The 19,483-nt window shown below is 44.4% G+C and overlaps 2 protein-coding genes across 15 annotated transcripts in view; one reads left to right on the top strand and one right to left on the bottom strand.

The window, feature by feature from the left end:
• The first annotated feature begins 1,347 nt into the window (after positions 1-1,347).
• TOMM6 (translocase of outer mitochondrial membrane 6) lies at positions 1,348-2,342 on the top strand. The gene is made up of 3 exons (XM_074925198.1): positions 1,348-1,485; positions 1,563-1,664; positions 2,014-2,342. The coding sequence occupies exons 1-2, from the start codon at positions 1,364-1,366 to the stop codon at positions 1,657-1,659; spliced, it is 219 nt and encodes a 72-aa protein (XP_074781299.1). The 5' UTR covers positions 1,348-1,363; the 3' UTR covers positions 1,660-1,664; positions 2,014-2,342.
• A 67-nt stretch (positions 2,343-2,409) lies between these two features.
• The window catches only part of USP49 (ubiquitin specific peptidase 49), a 35,273-nt gene continuing 18,199 nt past the window's right edge, over positions 2,410-19,483 (bottom strand). For 4 of the 14 annotated variants that reach the window (XM_074925192.1, XM_074925193.1, XM_074925196.1 and 1 more), the window contains 5 exons: positions 17,386-18,796; positions 14,779-14,983; positions 12,762-12,870; positions 11,782-11,987; positions 3,560-11,002 (listed from right to left, as the gene is read on the bottom strand). In XM_074925192.1, the coding sequence (XP_074781293.1) occupies positions 10,812-11,002; positions 11,782-11,987; positions 12,762-12,870; positions 14,779-14,983; positions 17,386-18,768 (2,094 nt within the window). In that variant the 5' untranslated portion in view covers positions 18,769-18,796 and the 3' untranslated portion in view covers positions 3,560-10,811. The other 10 variants (XR_012635058.1, XR_012635059.1, XR_012635054.1 and 7 more) reach the window with 10 other exon arrangements.

The following is a 19,483-nucleotide window of genomic DNA, read 5'->3' on the forward strand; positions in this document are numbered from 1 at the left end:
TGCCCATCCCTGTAGCATGGAGTGACACACAGCACACCCCAAAAGCTGAAAACCACACCAGGTTTGGGGCTCGGCAGTGAACACCTCTGCTCGGGCCAGGTTACTTTAGCAGATCTTAATCCCACAAGCTGCTTTTTCCAGGCACAAGAGTTTGGGTGCAGAAGACGAGGACTGGGGCAGGGTTGAGATCCTGTCTCAATGCACCAGTCTGATCCCAGCTTGCCCAGCAAACACCCTGTCCTGCTGGTACCGATCCATCTCAGTGACCCCAGCTGCTCCATCCCGACATGTTTGATGTGGAACCACGTGGGCACAGTAATATATAATCAAAGAGCGTGGGAATCAAGGCAGGGATGGCCACAATTTCAGTGAGATTAGTACCAAGGCACTGAGGTGATGGATGCCCATTTAAGTACCAGTGCAGGGCGCCCCAGCAGCGGGTACCTGCGCAAGGCTGAACGGCACTAACGAAGAGAGTTTCGCTGTCGGGAAGTCCCCTCCTGATGGAAACAGGCACCTCCGGGGGAAGGCAGCGATGCCTGGGGTACCCGAGAGCTTTTTTTTTCCCAAAAAGCTGCTGAGAGGGGGGTTGCTGGGAGCAGGGGAGTGGGCTTGGAAAAGGCCAGGCCTGGCTGGGGGCTGAGGACAGGGGAGAGCGGGTGGAGATCCTCAAACCAGAGGGAAAGAGCAAGAAGGAGTCGAAGGGAGAATGTGGACACAAGGAACAGAGTGAAGGCTCAGGCCTAGGCAGGCAAGGACAGAAGAAAGAGGAGAGACATTTTCCAAATGAAACCACGGCAACAGCGTCCTGCCCAGGGGTATGGCCGGTGCTTACTGCTGAGCGCTGTCCTGTGGGGCACAACTGCAGGTGACAACCATCCTGGCTCCGGGGCTGAGCACCTGGAAAATTCAGTGTTTGGAGGAAGGGTCAGACAGGATGAGGGGTCCTGGCCCCCCGCCGCGCCTCAGGCGTTACTTCATTTTCCAGACATTTTCCATCATCTGATCTCCCCTCCCAGCACCAGCAACCTCAGAGAGCGCTGCCCTTGTGCCACCCCGAGTTCCCGGGGACCCCGATCCCGGGGTGTGTGTGTGTGTCGGCTGGAGCAGGGGCCGCGGCGCTTCACCTGTGGGGTGTGGGGCCGCCGCCGCGGATGTTCCCTGTGCAGAGCCGAGGTGTGCAAGGGGGGGACCCCCTAAGTGGATCCCCTCCCCCAGGGGTACACAGCACCCCCCTCCCCGTTTTGCACGGGCGGCCACGAGCATCGCGCCGGGCCGCCCCGCCGCAGCCACGCACGTGGAGGGCGCCGCGCACCGGAAGTGACGTCATCACGCGGCGGCGGGCGCGGCGCGGGGAGGCAGCATGGCGGCGGCGGGAGGAGGAGGAGGTGGAGGAGGGCCTGTGGCCGGGGCAGCACCGCAGGGGCTACGCGGGTGGTTGCGGAGCGCTTACCGCTTCGCCACTGACCGGAACGACTTCCGCAGGTCGGCGCTGCGGGACGCAGCGGGGCGGGGTGGGCGGGAGCGGGAGCAGGAGCCAGCGCTGCCGGTTTCTTTTCCAGGAATCTGCTGGTGAACTTGGGGCTGTTCGCCGCTGGCGTCTGGGTCGCCCGGAACCTGACGGACATCGATCTGATGGCTCCGCAACCCGGCCCGTAGCGGCGGTGAGTCCTCGGGAAGCGGGAACCGGGAGGCCGCGGGGGTGAGGGGTCTGCGATCGGCGCCGCGCTCCTCTGCGACCCAACCGCGGTGGCCATGGGTGTGTGACTGAGCTGGCGGAACCCCCGCAGCGTGTGAGGGTCCTCCCCCGCCGAGGGGCTGTTACCGTACGAGGTGATCGAGTAACAACGAGCTGCAAAAGGGACTAAACCCCGAGCACACCCCAGCCCTGGGAGCACTAAAGCCTAAAGCAATGTGGTTACACAAAGAATTGTCAGCTTGCGTTAAACTGCCCTATGCCACTACACTGGACTAGGAACAGGCTTATCTAACTCTGCTTAATTGCTGACCTAGGAACGAAATAGAGCGGCAAGGGAGAAGAGCTCGCCCCCCACACCCGAGGACCAGAAGAGACGTGTTTAGCCATTACGAGTTACGATACTTCACCAGAGTAGGGTCTGTTCTCCTTCTCTGCAGAGCTGCTACTCACACTTCAAAGCTGTCACGCTTAAAGCGGTGATAAGCAGGGGGGAAAAAAGCTTTTCATTGTGAGAGAATTTATTTCTAATTCATTCTGCAAGGCACAATGAGAACAGTTTTGTCAAGGATGTGAAGCCATTGTGCGTGGAATCTTCTGTACCCCTATCTAAATGTTTATTAAAGTATGTAGAATAATGACACAACGCGCTGGAATTTCATTTTTTTAATAAGAAACTTCAGCTTACAAAAACAAGGTGTAAAAAGAGTAAAGATTTACAAAAAAATCATAAAAACATGATTTGTATTTCACACCCGAAAGACAAAGGAACGAGTCCAGTCCTGGGTTGTAAGCAGGACCCATCAGCTACTTATTCAAAGGAAAAACAAAACTGTGACAAGCCCTAGGTAAACTCTAACCACCAGAAGGTTTCCTGGGTAAATGTCCGGATGAGATAAAGCTGGGACACTTCCTGTAAAGGAGAGATGACTGTGTGTGGGAAGCAGCAGCCGTTTGGTGTTGCATAGCATTTTAGTGCCCTGGACTGGGGCTGCAGCTTGGCTGTTATCAGCTTTAAAGTTCAGCTGTGGGTGGTGGAGCTGCTGGGGGGGACAGTGAAAGCACCACGCGGGGCTGACGGAGCCACGGCTGCGATTTACTCACGTACGTTACCCGACAGCTCCTCCAAGATGCTGTTTGTGGAACAGAATTAACTTCCCAGCCCTGAGCATTATGGCAGTAGGACTGCAACATGGCTTCAGATTCTTTGGACAGTTTACACAACGGGGTTTTAGTTTAAGACATTCTTCTGAAGTAGCGTTGCCTCCATGTTTTGTGGCTGAGAACTGCCCCCTTACCTGCCCCAGAGAGAAACTCATTCCACTACCAACACAGATTCTTAAAAATGCCGTTTTCAAAGCGGGTGTTTTAACATCCTGTAAAGAAATTAAGGTCTTTTGAAGTACGAACAACCCGAGTTAGGCAGAAACAGTTTCTGCAGGAAAAGGGGATTAATCAAGTCATCTTATAGTTAATCTTAGTTTTGATTTAGAACACACTAATCTCTCGAGGCCTGGGTTCAGGCAGGGGGCAGTTCATGCAGTTAAGTACATAAGGCTGCCATAGGTGACTTACTGGATGTTATCTTAACGAACCTTGACTAAAATAAAAGCAGCTGAACCTGCGATTAGGAGCAGCGCACTTCCACTGAGCTGTGAGACAGCTAGACAGATTGCCAGAAACATTCAGTAATTAATTGGATTCTCTTGCTGCTGCCTGGGAGCGTCCTTGAAGCAAAGGCAGTCTCACTCATGAGCACAGCATGGCACACATCAGCTTAAGTCATTAATGTAAGGACAAGAAACTTGAAGTAGAAACTAGAGGCTGTTCTAACTTAAAGTCCCCATAGAAGTCACTAAAAAAAAAAAAAAAAATAATCAGAAAACCCACCCAAGCTCCAGCCTGGCCCCTCACCAGAGAAAGCAGCTCAGCATTTCACTCCTGTTTTCACAAGGGCTGCCAGGGGATTTCATACTGAGGGAAAACTGCTCGTCTTCTATCCGGCCTCTGCCAACAACACCCTTCCAGCTGCCTTAACTTAGAGCGGGATTAACTTTTTTAAAGTGCTGAAGATTACCTTTAATTCTGCTCTTACTCAAGTCAAGAGTGAAGCTTCCAGGGCTTTAGCAGAAGTGGGGTCTCCCCGGCAGCGTCCTCCCCAAGCCCACTGCACCTTAAGGGAGCTCGCCCGGGCTGTGCTCCTCTCTGAGCAGCTGTTTGAAGTTTCTAAGTTGTTTAAGTTTCTTTTATGGAAAGGCAGACCTGTAAAAAAAAGTTTTACTGGAAACAAAGTTGTTCCTCTCCTGTAAACTGCTTGTTAGATGTATAGAAGGCTGTGGCTTAAAGAGTTTTTGACTGCTTAAACAAAGCTGAAGTTCAGCAGGGAAAAAAATAGGACCTAATTCTCTTTTACATGGGCTCTAGGTTGCCAGTGGTAAGTTACTGTAGTTTACACATCTGATAGACTAGGCCAAAACTTGGGTTTTCACATGGAAATATGTGGTTCATCGCAGTAGGAAATAGCCTCAAGGGCCAGGCCTAGTAACGCCATTTAATAAATGAAGATGACACTTAGTGTGAAAATGCCATTCCTAAATCAGAGGTGTGGAGTTATGCAGCCCAAACACTACAGTAATTACTGTACAATTACTTAATACAATTAATCCTCATTTCTCTGCTGCTGATTTTGTTGAGCAGCTCACCAGGAGCCTGTGGGGACGTTACCCACGTGTGCAGCTCTCACCTGCCCATGCTGTGGTACATTCTTGACCCTTGTCCAGCCACCAACACGACACAGATTTGTACTGACACAGCTGTGGCCGTACAGATTATCCCCACGGTATGGATATGGTTATCTAGAGGAAATAAGGCTAGCCTAAGTACATCAGACTTAACCCTGCCCATGTTGAATGGAATGGGTGTTCCTCTTTAGCAGGAGCAACGTTCAGAAGCCCCACGCTCCCAAAAAAATGAGGCTCACACAGAAATTAGTGGTAAAGCAGGAACAGAAACAAGAGGAGGCCTTTTCTACTTCAGTCCTAGTTCGACAAGTCAGGGCACAGCACTTCAGCATAGGAAAAAAATCCAATTCACCACCTGCCCCCTCTATCGGAAGTCTGTTAATCAAGACTAAAAATTACAAATTAGGTAAAGTCATCAATTGTATCATGTACTTTCTCACTTCCAGTTATGCAAAGCATTTACAGTGACATTGTGGGCTTTAAGTAGGTAGCTCCTTTATAAAACTTGAGAATTTGGGGTACTGTTCCTTAGGAACTGAAATATGTAATGGAAAAGCACCATTGTTTTGCCAGTAGGAGGCTACCGATCAGAGAAAGCTTTTACCACAAAAACTATAGGAGGTTGCTGCTAATGAGACTGATTTTGTTAATAATGTCTCTGCCTGCAAACACGCAGTTCTCCAACACACAGCGTCCCCTTGGCAGAGGCTTCCTGTCTCATCCAGACTGAGATCCCAGCTTACTGCCGTGGGCTGCCTGGCTTTGTTTTTTACTGATCATTTCAGCCATCCCAACTCCTTCCCTACTCCCAGCCCGCACAAAAGGAGTTAGCAGAGCAGTTCAAGAAGCACTTTGTAACTGCAATGCATTCTTGTATCATGCACAAGCTTCAAACAATAAATAGTTAACAGTGGTTAAAGTCGATCAGGGGCCCTTTTTGTTTTTTCCTTTTTCTCTTCTCCCCCCTGCCTTTTGGAAAGGTACGTTGCAAAGCTCATCTGTGTGACTTAAGAACTCTTCTGAAAGAATTCTGGCTCATGTGGAATCCATACACAAACACACACACACACACGCACAAAAGAAAAATCAGTACAGCAGAAGGAGCAGCCTAAAAGCATACCCCTAAAATCAACTGAGACAAATAATCACTAGTTGGTACAGGTAACTAACGTACGTGGCGTTTGATCGTTTAAACATGTGGTTTTATAAATTTAGAAGCTTGCTACAATGCTTCACATTCCCATCTGCAATAAACAGGTATCAATATTAATGTAATAGACACCAAAAAACCCACTGAATTGAGGTTTTATATTCCCACAGGCAATAAATTATCAACCTAAATCCGTCCTATCTGATCTCCAACCTGCTGAAGGGATTAGACGCGCACACAAAGGCAGTGTTCAGAGCTGGTGCTTGGATTTTACTATTTACTTTGAAGAAGGGACACTTGGCCACCTTACACAACCGTATCTGTTGCATATTAAATTCACACAGGCATTACCACGGCATGCTTTTGCTCACGTGTGGAAGTATTTACTAGGCTGCTGAGAGGAAACCTGTGCAAACACTGCCATGACAATGGGAATGTTGGGGTTTTTTTTGATTTTTTTAAACCAGCAATTAGGTTTGTAACAGAAGATGCTTCCCAAAGCTACAGCTACTCTAGCAAAAATCCTGCTGGAGTTTTTATTCCTTGCCCTATGCTACATGCTCTGACACATGTCAACTTACTGACCAGACTGGAGGGGCCTGAGTGACGTAAGAAAATCTCAAAGGCCAAATCTAATCCTCCTTTGAACAAGCTGTTATTTGAAGTATTACAAATAGCAAGATTTCAAACATGTAACACTAAAATACTGGCCTCTGAGCTTGCTGGTAAGCTTCATTCACATACAGATCCGAAATGTAAAAAATGTCAGTGATACTGAGTACTTGTAAAAACACACAAGTCTGCTGCTTCAGTCAGGAGGGGGGAATTCACAACTTATTTCCCAATGTTTCTGTCCCATGCAAAATATTATTGACACAAGGCACCAAATCTAAGGAATCATACAAAATTAGTTCACAAAATCGTACTGGCAGGTAAAACTAATCTCCCTGTCTCTTGCTTACGTAGTTCTCATGCTGCACCACCACTGACTTCTGCTGGAGCTCGTCCCAGGGTAATCTGGCAACAGCCAGAAGTTTCATTCGTCTCTCATTGGGATGCAATTAAGCATATTCAGGCCTGGGGATGCTACAATCAAGAAAAGAGTTTCTAAATTACCACCAGGACAATATTTACTCTAGAAGCCTTGCCTTCTAAAAGCAAAAAAATACCTCCTGATAGCGAGTCCATAGGACACACTTAATGCTTTTACCATTTCCAATTTTATTCCTACACTCAAAAAACCCATCTGGAAGTCCCTAAGTGGGGGTGGTACTGCCACCCAGAAAAGTCTGATGTCAAGCATTTAATATGCATTACTCCATTTGTTGCCTCACATTATCCATTTCAAAGCCGGACCAGAGAATTGTTCTGGTCAGAACTAACGGGGAAAAAAGTTGGTTTTTTTCAACTGCTTTGCAGAGAAACTGTTTTTGCAGCATGCATAGTTTAACTTGGGAATACAGGCAGTAAAGGGATAACATAAAGGCAAATTTATGTAACTAACTTGCTAGCGGAACAAAGTTAGCTAAAACAAAGCGGTTTCCAACAGCTACAGCGGATGCCGTATCATGTCTGGCCATGAATACATTTAAGATTCTTCATTCTTAAAAACGTAAAACTAAGGAATGCCAATTTAATTACAAGTTGAATGTGGAATAAGAGTATGTTGGGAACAGTTCTGTCCCAAAGACTGCATGCTCAGGAGCCTGACAATCTGCCAGCATACAGTGGCTTCCTATGTCCTCAGACAAAAACCTGCAAGGACCTCACACTCACCCTGAGCATCTCTCAAGGCAACTGACTCCTTGCTACAAGACTGGAACCCCAGTACAGGAACCCCACTACTCAGAGAAACCAGTTCTGCTCCCATTCGTACCAAAAAAATATAAATAAAAAAAAATAAAGGTTTTTATGTTGCAGACACTTAGTTTGCAACTCACGCCTGTGGCCACTGAACTCCATGCAGGAGTTAAGTTACATTATCTGCCTGTGTGTTTGCAGAAGCAGAGCCTAAATCTGGAATTATTCTAAACAGACATCGGTGGATTAGCAGGATTTGAAGCCATACCGTTAAAGGAGGGACAAAGTTTGCTTTACGGGCTACTCTTTGTCACTTAAGTGGGCTTCACTGTAGTTGCAAGTAGTATTTCCATCTTGCTGACATAGAGAGGTAACTTCCAGTCAGGATTTCTGGCAAACAGGACACTATAAAACAGTGTCCACCACGGAGGGAGCATTGGGCTATGCTTATATAAAGAAGCCTGCAGTAGACAAATATAAACCAAACAGCATAAAAAATGCTATACGCTATCGCTTCCAAATAAAAGCTAAATATTACAGAAACCTCACAGTGTTGGAAAAAGCAAGTTTATTTACTTTGAAGTATAATTCATTCCTTCCCTATCAGGGCAATCATTTTTCTGACTGCAGTATCTCCACATCTCAGCACAACTAGGCTAACGTCACATGGAGAGGCCACTAATGTCAAAATGATGTCACCAGCAAATGCTACAAAAATCTGCTCAGGCAATCAGATGCAGCGACGGCTACAGGTGCACTCCCAGCTCCCCACTCGATTCACGTGACAACTGTCTTACTACCTGAATTCAAATATCAACGCAAAACACTCAGTCAAAAGATGAGCGTTCACAGCGCAGGGTCTCGGCTCGCTGCAGTAACCAGCGCTGGGTTACACTTTGCCTTTCTGTCAGATTTTTATACAAACGGGGCCAGCACGGCCAAGGGATTCAGAAAGTGAACGTACCATTTGGTAGTCATAGCAAACCATGACTGTCATTTAGAAGAACATAATCCTCTTAAAGGGTGGGTAGGCCTGGAAGGACAGATGTATGGGAAAAATACCAGTTTTCCCTTCCACCTCTTAGATTAAAAAAAAAAAAAGCAATCTTAAGCACTATTTTTCCTTTAATTTTCTTTTTGAGACACACAGGCTTCACAGAGCTTATGTTTTGCTCTGGAAAAGAATCCATCATGTATCCAATAATCACAAGCACTTGATTTTGATTCTTTCAGGAATGTCAACTTTTATCTGTGCTGAACCCAACTCAGCGTCCCCTGCAATCAGCAATCACATTTCCTTTTCTTGGATCTCAATTTGGCCTTTTGCATTTTTCTTCATTTTATTTACGGGTAGCACAAAAAAAAAAATAATACCCTACCTAGTAAATACACAGATACACAGACATTCATTAAGAAATCCTTCCAGACCTTGCTACATTTTAGAGAACCAAAACTAAAACTTTTAAAATCAGTTCCCATAGGACTGTTTCAAATTGTCTTGTCTCCAAAAAAATAACAGTATATGATCTCAAAACTATTATCTAATTGTCTAAAAGACAGGTTTTGTAGGCTCAACAAGCAGCATGTTGCTCAGACATACAATATATGGGAAACTTTAAGGACAGAGGAGACCTAGCATGACACTGTGCTCTGACAAAATAAAAGTTCCTTGTTTGCTGTGCTCATCTCTGCATGGCTGACGTGATTAGCAGCAGCCAAAGAGAGACCGATTTGCCCACAGGACAGGAGATTCAAAGTCACAGTAGTGGCATTTGGGAAACTTACCTCTTCACCCCCTCCAACAACAAGGTAGGGTTGTCAGTGTCTGTTTGATGAGCAAATGCTGACAATAATAAAAGAAGAGGGAGGAAGAGAAACACACTTTCAGAACTTCTCTGCCTGGAAATGCAACCCATTTTTTTTTTGAAGAACCTCATATTTTTAAGATTACTTCACCTTTAACCACTTTAAAAAAACCCAACTGACCATCAAGATTGAATGATGTCACATCTCTTTGCAGTTACATATTCAGATTTGATTAAAACATGAAACGTGAACAGCCAAACCCCAAATTATAAAAACACCTGAGGTACAACTGTAGGCTGAAAAGTGACTATAAATAGTCAACTAAGGCCCTATGTTTCTCATAGAATTCTAAAATCAAGATGATTACAGATACAGACATTTTTGTAGCCTTTCAAACTCAACATGGAATTTGAGATTTAACTACATTCCTTCCCTTTATGTCCCAGCAGAAATAAAGACTTCACAGGCTGAATTCTGCTCACGACACCCGTGCAAACTTCACTGCCTTCAGTTAGTCTGGGCTTTGTGTGACCGCTGCAATTAATGAATATTCCATTACAGAAGCTGTAACAGAAGCTAGCTGTGTCTCCCACCTTTGTGGTATTACCACCACCCTGTTCCCCTGAGGAAAACAAGCCACATTTGTAAAAAAAGTGCTAGTTTGCCAGTGTAAGATGCCTCCATGCTACCTGCTTCTGCTGTCACAGCTGTGCAAGCCAGGGCTCAGACTTCTCTCTAATCCTGATGACCAAGTTATGCCAGCAGAAGCCTGTAGTATAGGCTTTATTTTTGCTGCCACTGTAAACAGATATGACACACAGGTACATTCCTGTTTTATTACAGGGGTTTGTTTTTTTAAACAGACTTTCTCCAGAGCAGAACTGTTTTAAAATCACATTCCTAGTGAATTTAGCTGCCGATTCAGTTCAGCCCAGAGAATAAACCACCAAGTGTGCTCACAGCCCCAGTTAACACTGAGAAAAAGAGCTGTTGACAAAACTTGCCAGCCGTGGGATTGTCCTCAGCTGATGGCAAAGAAATTGGTATCACAGAGAGAGCTGAGGCCTGGGGGAGTATTTTCTCTGGTAGAAGAACGTTGAACATTTCTCCAGCCAGAACGGCACTCAGGGCAGTCAACTGCATCTATCCAACAACTGTTCAAATAAATACCTGGGTGACTGTGGGATTCAAACCCTGGAAATCTGAATGGCAATTAAAGCGCAGGGTACTATACCTGTTGCTTCTGGAGTTTTATCAGCATTACTAGGTACTGAAGGTTTTTGAAGCCAGTTGAATGTTTCTATTTCCTGGTTGTGCTCATTTGTTACACGCCTTACGCAATTCCTTTTTGATACCAGATGAATGATATACAGCATCAAACTTTCTCATTTCATTTTGTGAGCATAATTTAACAACAAGATGCTTTTAAAAAACAAGATTCTGACTACAATCCTATGTGTCAGAATTGCACAGCTCAATATGCTTTTCCAGGCCCTGGCCGGCAAACATCATGATGTGATCCCCTTCCTGCAGCGAGCCTTTTTTCCCACAAAGAGGAAAGATGTGAATGCCAATGGTTTTAAAAAAACAACTGTTGATTGAGTTACAGAGCTCCCCATCACGGGAATGTCAGTCTTCTGTCCTTATCACTATTTTTGGACGGCACCTGAGCTTGGAGTTGTTTTTCTGAGATTCTTGCTTTGTCCTGCACTGTTCTTTGAGTGTAAAAAAGAATGTAGGCCTGGGTTTTGCACACCTCCTCCACGCTACATACATTCAGTTTGGAGTCATTGCAGTGGACCCAAAAACCTAGGAATCAAAGTGAGAAAGAGGACGTTAAGGGACGCATAATTCCTTCTGAATGCACTTGGGAACCCTTCATAGGAAACATCCACAGAGAAAAAGGGCAATGTAGGAGAAAAGGCATCTCTATCTTTTCCTCTACAGATGGTTTAGAAAGGAGTTTGTAATCTGGAAAACATTTTGGTCACTTCTGTGCTATTAATAGAGTTTAAAAATACCAAATCATAATTCAGCCAATTGTATGTTATAGCACAAAAACCCAATTAGGAGAATACAAATTCCCTGGAGATAACCAATTTGTACCTCTTTCTCCACAAGTCAGAAGATGGAGTCAATACTAATTCAGCTGCAGAAAGAGACTGCTGGAAATTCACAAAAACCCCGCGGATGTTATTCATGAATAGTTCCTGTCCAGTTTCAAAACACTTTCTGTTTATCTCATCATCCCAAGGATACTGAGAAAAGACACCCAGCTGGAGCAGCTCCACAGATTTACATCGCAAGAGAAAATGAAGCATTCATGCTGTTAAGAGCAAGCAATAAAAGGCATTCCGAAGGGCCGCAAAGCAAAGAGCAGCAATCTGTAGCTTTACACAAAAATAAATAAAAAAAATTTTAAAAAACCAACCCCATGCTACTAGCAATACATTCTGGGAAACAAAGTACCGAATGTCAGGAAACTTGATTCCAAACAACTCTGATCATAAAGCTTTACAACGCCCTACGTTTATGGAATAAAACACGAGTTTCTTGAATTTGTTTCCCCCGTAACAAGGCACACGCACCTCCCTCTGTGTTGTAGCAATATGCTGTGTAGTGTCCTGAGCCAAACCCTTTCCCGTGATGCATCACCACAGCGGAGAGGTCATAGACAAAGGTCTCTTTGTCAAGAGAGGAGAGAGAGTCCCTGCAGCAGTAAGGTTCCATGTTTAATACCTGGTCAAAGAGGACATGGACCCCAATCTTCTCACGGTGATTACGTTCAGACCACCTGCAAACACAAGGGCACAAATCAAAGACTCGAGATCCTGCTTCTCGACAGCGGTACAGGGCTGGGGGAAGAGGCACACAAAAGTAGCCACTGCTAAACAGCTCTGAAGAGCTTTCCCTGCTAGGGTCAAGCAGGCATCATAGAGTGAAAACAGAAGGAAAAAAGTCTAACATCTGCTACAGTCATATTTCCCACACAGCTGATTCCATCGTGGATGCCCATTTGTTACAGTCAGGATATCGTTGGGATTTGCAACAGCCAAACCCCAAAAAACCCAAACAACTACTGTGCCAGTCAAACAGGGTTTAAAATACTCAGTTATAAATATAAACACCACACACCTCACTTGCCTATGCCAACCATTTTAGGAGCAGTTCACAACATTTTGAACTTTGTTGCATTCAACAGGTAAATACCTAATATTGACATTTAGCTATCAGAGGCTTCCAGCTTCAACAAACATTTCACTCATCAGTTAACCAGTCTCACAGCCACTGTTTCAAGTTGCCTGCAAACTCAGACAAATACCGTTGAGTAGAAGTCGAGGAAATCCATATTAATTTTCACAAAACGTTGTGTGTATAGTAGAAAACGTGCCACAAACAAGCTACTGATTGTAATGTAAGTAGTTGTAATCATCTGGTTTGGGTAAAATGTGTATACACATGCATCTCCCAGAAAGTGACAGAAGTTATGGTCCCACACTAATTATTTCTTTCCAAAAAGACAAGAGGCAAGTCACTCGCTCGACGTTATACAGTGTGCCCCACTCACCTGAATCGTTTAAGGTGCAGCCGGAGGACCTGAGGTAGTCTGTAGATCATTAACTGCTTTTTAGCTTCACTCAGAACAAGAGGTTTAGGAGAAGACTTTCGCCGTTTGCCTAGCCAAAAAAAAAAAAAAAAAAAAAAAAAAAAAATCAAGGCAAAGATTGTTAGGAGTGTAATAAATTTTCAGAAGGGGAAAAGAGCCCAGCTCCCATGCACTCAGGATGGACATGTAAGTAAATATTTCTTATTAATTCCTTCAAAGAGCAGGAACTTCTCTAGAATAGACACTCACACGTTTAAAAATACTTAAGACTTTTTCGCTTTTGTGATGCTCATAATCACACAATCAGATACCACCCTCAAGCTGCTCATGCTGACATTTTGCTTTGAGAAATACACCAGAAATTTTAATACAGTTAGGGTCAAAGAGAGCTGGGGCTGTAGTAGTTTCAACAGGCAAACTGTTTGACACTGTATTCTCTCTCCTACTTTGATCATCTTATACCACTAGAATAAGGCTTGTAGTAGCAAGCTTCACTAGCTCAAGAATATTAATATAAGTCAGAGGAAAATGCTTCCTGCAAGGTTCCACCTCTCAAGGGTTTCTGCCTGTCCAGGAACGTAAAACAACCGCTGAACTGAAACTGAGAAGAGGGAAAAAAGGTTCCTCTTCCCAGTGATTACTCTTTCCAGGACACTGAACATACGACTATACCAGGAGGAAGACAGGTGGCTTTCTGAGCTTCCAATAAGAAATGTACCTGTTAATTAGATTTCTGCACCTCACTGCACCAGTTCAGAACAGATGGGTTGCTCCTCCTCCGTCACGTCTGACAAGCAGTGCCCCCAATAGTTTTTGGCACCTAGACGCAGGCTGGTTGCCTTCCCCTGACTTTTTTTTTTTTTTTTTCAGCTGCTTATGTTTTCTTAGCCATTTAACTCTGAAGTAACTGTTAAAATTCAGGCTTACAGAAAGAATCAAATAAAACAAAGTTAAGATGAAGCTGTACTCATCCATATCGACACTTTGTGAACATTATTTGCGAATCAGAATCTGTTCAAATGATATTTGGCTTTGTTTCAAGAACATCTAGTCAACGATTACTTCCTAACGTTTTGTGAAGAAGTCTGGTAACTGATTTGCAAGTTGATAGAGAACAGATCTCCACAAATATTTGCTACATCAGCTGTTCAGTTGCAATGTAAGTCAAATTATTGGCATTCTCCTCCCAAGGGGATGAACATATGCCATAAATACCTGCATGAATAAAATTTCAAATCAGGGTAGCTGAGCTGCATGATTATGCACAAGGCTAAAATTATTTTCAGGCATATAATGACCTTACGCTCAGACCTACTACAGGAAAGCAGAAGTCATCTTCTAGCTGAGCACAGCAAACACGGGCATTCATATTAACGGATAATGCATTAACCCGAGACTCCCAGAATAATGTCAGTTCATTGCCTCTTGACAAAATGCCTACAGAGAGACAGAAACTCTAACCTGGCAGCAGACCTTGAGAATTCTGCATTTGTGACTTCTGGCTAATTGATTCAATTCTGGTTCTTGATTCTATCACGAACAAGCAGCATACAGATGACTTGTTATAAAAGCCGTCCTGCCATGCAGAGATGAGCAAACCGTAGGGGGTAAGGTTCCTTCTTTTGTCTCTAAATCCAATCCCCTCTCCCCCAAAACATTCTTGAAGTTGCCTTTCCTTCCAACAGAAGCAACGAGAGCAGTTCTGAACAGGGTCACATTAAACCCTTAGTAAACTGCACTGCAGAACGGCAGAGATGAGAGAAAAATGACAGATCAGATCCAAACTAGTGCCCAAAGGAGCAGAAGCCACCAACAGGAGGAAACAAAACAGCATGAGCAGCAAGGAAGAACAGAGTTTCCCTATACATACAGGCCACAATCTATGTTTTCAGACACAGAAAGCACGCATCAGAAACTGCTCACTCAGAAAACCAGACGGTGCTTCTAACGGCAGACACAGCAGCAGCATCCGACTTACTGTTGCACTGGTCACACGCATATATCCTCCCTTCCAGAGCTTCGGTCTCGGTGAACTTGGCCAACATTTCTGTCAGCATGCACTCTGCCTGATTAACAGGGACGATCCCTTTCTCGATAGAATGATAACGCTCGGGGAATTCCAAGGAAAGATCCCAAAAGGGCTCGACGGTGTTGGATTTGTAGTTGCACGTTATGCAGGTGACCTGGGAATGAAACGTGTAGACACAAATGAAGTTATGTCCATGTACACCCGCAGACTGGCATTTACATTCACATCTAAAGAGCAAGTTTATGCCCCAAAGGCAGTGCAGTTTCACAGACATAAAGGTGATCTGTGAGTCAAGAGAAACACCACTTATTTCCAGTCTAAAAGCTAAGTGTCCTGGTTTCAGCTGGGATAGAACTAATTATTTTTTTCCCTTCCTTCTTAGTAACTAGAATAGTGCTGTGTTTTGGATTCAGTATGGGATTTGATATGAGAAGAATGTTGATAATGTACTGATGGGTTTAGCTGTTGCTAAGAAATCAAGGACTTTTCAGCTTTTCGTGTCCTGCTAGTGCGCAGGTACACAAGAGGCTGGAGGGAGAGTGCAGCCAAAACAACGGACCCAAAATGGCCAGTGGAATATTCCGTCTCACCTAACATCATGCTCAGTGTATAGGTAAGGGTTAACTGGGAAGCTCACTCTGGCTTCCAGGACTGTGGTTTCAGGATTCTCTTTTCTCTGGGATCACCAGTCAGGAATGGGCTGGGCCTCGCTCAGTGAGCAATCAACATTGTGCATTACTCGTTTGTATTTTCTATTATGACTATTTTTATTATTATTTTAATTTTATTTCAATTATTAAATTGTTTTTATCTCAACCTATGAGTCTCCTTACCTTTATCCCTCCAATTCTCCCCCCTCCGTTCCCCAGGGGTGGGGTAGGGTGTTTTGCTGCTGGCAAGGTTTCAACCACGACACTAAGTCTATCTTGAGCAAATAATCTGAACTACTTTCTCAGTTCTCAAAAAAAATGGAGACAGCGTTCACCTTTATGGGATTTACTTCCTCAGATAAACACCATTACAGGTATAATACCAATTCACAGCTGGGTAACAAGCACTTTGGATCTGTTTTCTAGTACAAAAAGTACACGCTAGCGTTTATCATGGAATCTTCCTTTCACAGTTTCTCTACTTTTCTCACATATTTCAAAGTGTGTAATTCCTTTAATGTTTCATCTGCTAACTGGTATAAAAATTATTCATGAATGGAGCATGGAAAGGACAAATTTCAGATGCACTTGGTTTTCCCATATCATCCCAAAGTATATAAATAAGAACAGCAGAAAAGTTTTCAGTTAAACACAAGAGGCAGAAACGAGGAGGTAACAGATCCAGAGAGCAGATCCGGTCAGACTCTGTGTTACTGTGAGAACCATCCACCAGAAACCAACTTCCAGCCTTGCAGCTTCATGCACTAAAGACACCAGTAACTTCAGGATGGATCTGTAGCTAGCAGACAGGGAAGGAAGTCTGTGCATAGAGTGGTTTGAAATTAAATACAGTACGGGTACACAAGACTTCAAAAAGTACAATGAATAGCTTGGCAAGTTATTTATAGTGTATCATAGCAGCAGATAAGTGACCCTGATTTGTGAATACCTTCACACTGTTAACACTGAACCTAGAACACTGACCCGAGCCACAACACACCATCACCCAGAGCCAAGAGCCACAACTGAACGAAGAACATTTAGTTAAGAAGTCCTCAAAAAGTTCACGCGCTGCAGAGACAATTCAAATGAACCACGACTTCAAGCAGCCTTTCCCTGAAAAGCCAAAAGCTTTAACTTGAAAAATACACCTTTTAATCTTCAACGTGCATGTAATCTCTGATGGGGGTAAGCTTAGTAAGACCGGCACTGAGAAGGATGATATAAATAGTCATGAGAACACACACATATAATACACTTCATGGTCTGATTTTGCAAACACTTGAGTGTCAAGTTATGCAGATGTTTCATTTCTCCTGGAAAGCAAATGTAGTTGAGGACTTTCAAAGTGCACTGGGCTCTCGGGGTCTGCCTTGTGGGGAATAACACGTTTCAGACAAGGGAACAGCACAGGAATGAGAGACCGAGCAGCACGACAGGCACTTTCATCTCCTACAGAAACGTATGTTAAGCATGCTCAGTATTTCAAGATGACTTTCATATGCCTGCTAAAAAAATTTGTCACAGAGAGCTTATTCTTTAGAGCACAAGATGACTGCCCTCTCTGTCCTTTATCATATTCTTTCTAGCCATGGAAACAAAACCAGGAAGGGACAAAATCACAAAGATGCTTTAAAAACACGGTAAAAACTTAAAACTAAGGGTTCAGAACTTCTGTACTTGTGCGGATTTCATTCTGAAGTGGCAGAAGTCAACTGAATTTACAATACACACGATACAAATATCAACAATGCTGACAATCTGCAGAGCAACCCATCAGATTTCTTTCTCGGAAGGTGCTCCTGAGCAACTCCTCTTATGTACCTGGTGGCTCCTCAAGAACCAGAGCCTTTGTTCCTCGGTGTGAACAGCTCCAAGTGATTTCTGGGTGAAAACAGGTGCATACCTGACTAAGCAACTGCCCATGAAAAATGGTGTTCACCACCTTCAGGACCTGCTTGGTGAGCTTCCTCTGTGAGAAAGGGATGAGGATCCTGCGCTTCGTTCCTTCCGACTCCAGCTCCTGCTGTACTTTATCCAACAACTCGCAGAGAAATTCCTGAGCGTCCTGCTGATCGTAACCTCGAAACGCCGGGATCAGACTCCACACAGAGTGCAGCATGGCAAAGGGGGACACGAGCGCCCACTTGCCAGACCACATCACTCTGAAGAGGGTGTGCAATTCGTGACAGAGGGAGATGTGCTTTGAACTCGGTTCCTTGGGCTGTATTAGTTCTAAACTCCTGCTTATTGAGGAGCCACCATTTAAGCCAGCTGGCAAGCTCTGTGTGCCATATGATCCCACTTTGTCAGTCTTCCCTGACTCATTAGCAGCAGACCCATTTGCCAATTTGCCAGGCATCCTAGACTTCCCATTCACAGTTTTAGCTAAGAGTTCTTCTGTTTCACAGAGATCAAGTGTCAAAAAACATTCTCTAAATTTCTGGAGGTGGCTGAGCACTTGCAGAATAGAATTCATATAACATGTGTTTCCCAGGTTCCTTAGACCCGTTACCCCGGGAGTCATCAGAGGCTTACGCCGGATGGAATAAAACTGTTTGAATCTGCTGCTCTGCATCTGCCTTGAGGTAGGGGAAGCGGTCGCCACCTCCCTGAATTTCCTTGGAATCAAATTCTCTCTGTGCACGTGAGACAACAGCCTCGCACTCTTCCTCGGAGGAGTGTTTGCCAGCTCCTCCAGGAGTTGTCTCTTCATCTCCTGCCGCCGTTGCCTAGCTGCCTCCTTCTTTTTCTCCAACTCCTCCATTTGTTTCTTTTCTTTTAATTTCAGCTGGCCTCTAGAGCTCTTATCAAACCAGGTCCGCAGTGCCTTTGCAAGCAAGGACTGGCGCCTGTGCCAGAGAGCTGTAAGCATCTGAGATTGTCCCTGAGGGGTCCTTTGATGGCTGCACATGTCCTCTCCCAAAGCCATTGATCGCAATGTCCTACCGCTTCTTGTTGACGGATCATGTTTTTGACTTCTAATTGCTGACAGAGAACTTCTCAGCAATTTCAAATCACCCTCCGGGTTATCATTCAAGACATAATCTTCACAAAGGTAACAAAAGACATACAGATCGTTAACTTCCATTGCCAACGGATGCCTGGTTTCTTCAAAGTGTTTAAGTGCATGCTCCTCGATGTACCTCCCACAGGCTACGTGGGAGCACTTCAGACAAGCCCAGATCGACTCAGTTGTCTGGCAGTCCACGCAATGCCACTTCTGGGGGTTCAGGATAGAGTGGTCCTGGGCGAGTCGTAGCCGCCCAACATGTTTGCATCTATCCATGTCTTACAGAAGTCTTCGCTGCTTTGACCTTGGAAGGCAAAAAACAGAAAGAAAAGGATCTTAAGAGTCACTATACATATTTAAAATGATCTCTCTTGTACCAGCTGTAAAGACCTATAAAAATGCAGATGTCACGTCTTGTCAATCCCAACCGCAGTTTTCCCTCAACCGACTACATCATTTCTGCACATGGTTTTTTTAAAAAGCAGTTTTTAGTACTAGCAAAGGATATTGGATTGACAAGGTCTACAGAATAAAACTGTGTATCTGTCTACTAAGGACGGCTCAGACAGCTGCCAGCACAGCTTACCCAACCTGAATGGCTCTCTTCCAAGGAGAAAAAGATTAATTCAGTCCACACACATATTTGATCTTTAGCTGCCCTCTTGAAATTGATACATACAAAATGAATTTGGAATCGGAATGCATGTCATCAGGAACTAGACTGAGGTTACCAACTTCTCGCAGAAGCCACAAAAACCCAGATAATTGTCATAACCAGAGCATTTGCAAGTCTGCAGGCTTTAACATTCTACCCTTGAATTTTCTGATTTCCCACAGCCTCCTAAACATTTTAATGTTTAAAAAAATCATCAGGGGAAAAAAAAAAAAGAAAAAAGAAACATCTAACACCATGTTATAGTAAACCTAAAGGAACGTCTGCATGTGGACATGTTTGCACGAGCACGCATAAATAGAAAAAACAGCTGATTTA

Source organism: Athene noctua, chromosome 23, assembly GCF_965140245.1.
Source record: "Athene noctua chromosome 23, bAthNoc1.hap1.1, whole genome shotgun sequence".
Classification (NCBI taxonomy): Eukaryota; Metazoa; Chordata; class Aves; order Strigiformes; family Strigidae; genus Athene; species Athene noctua.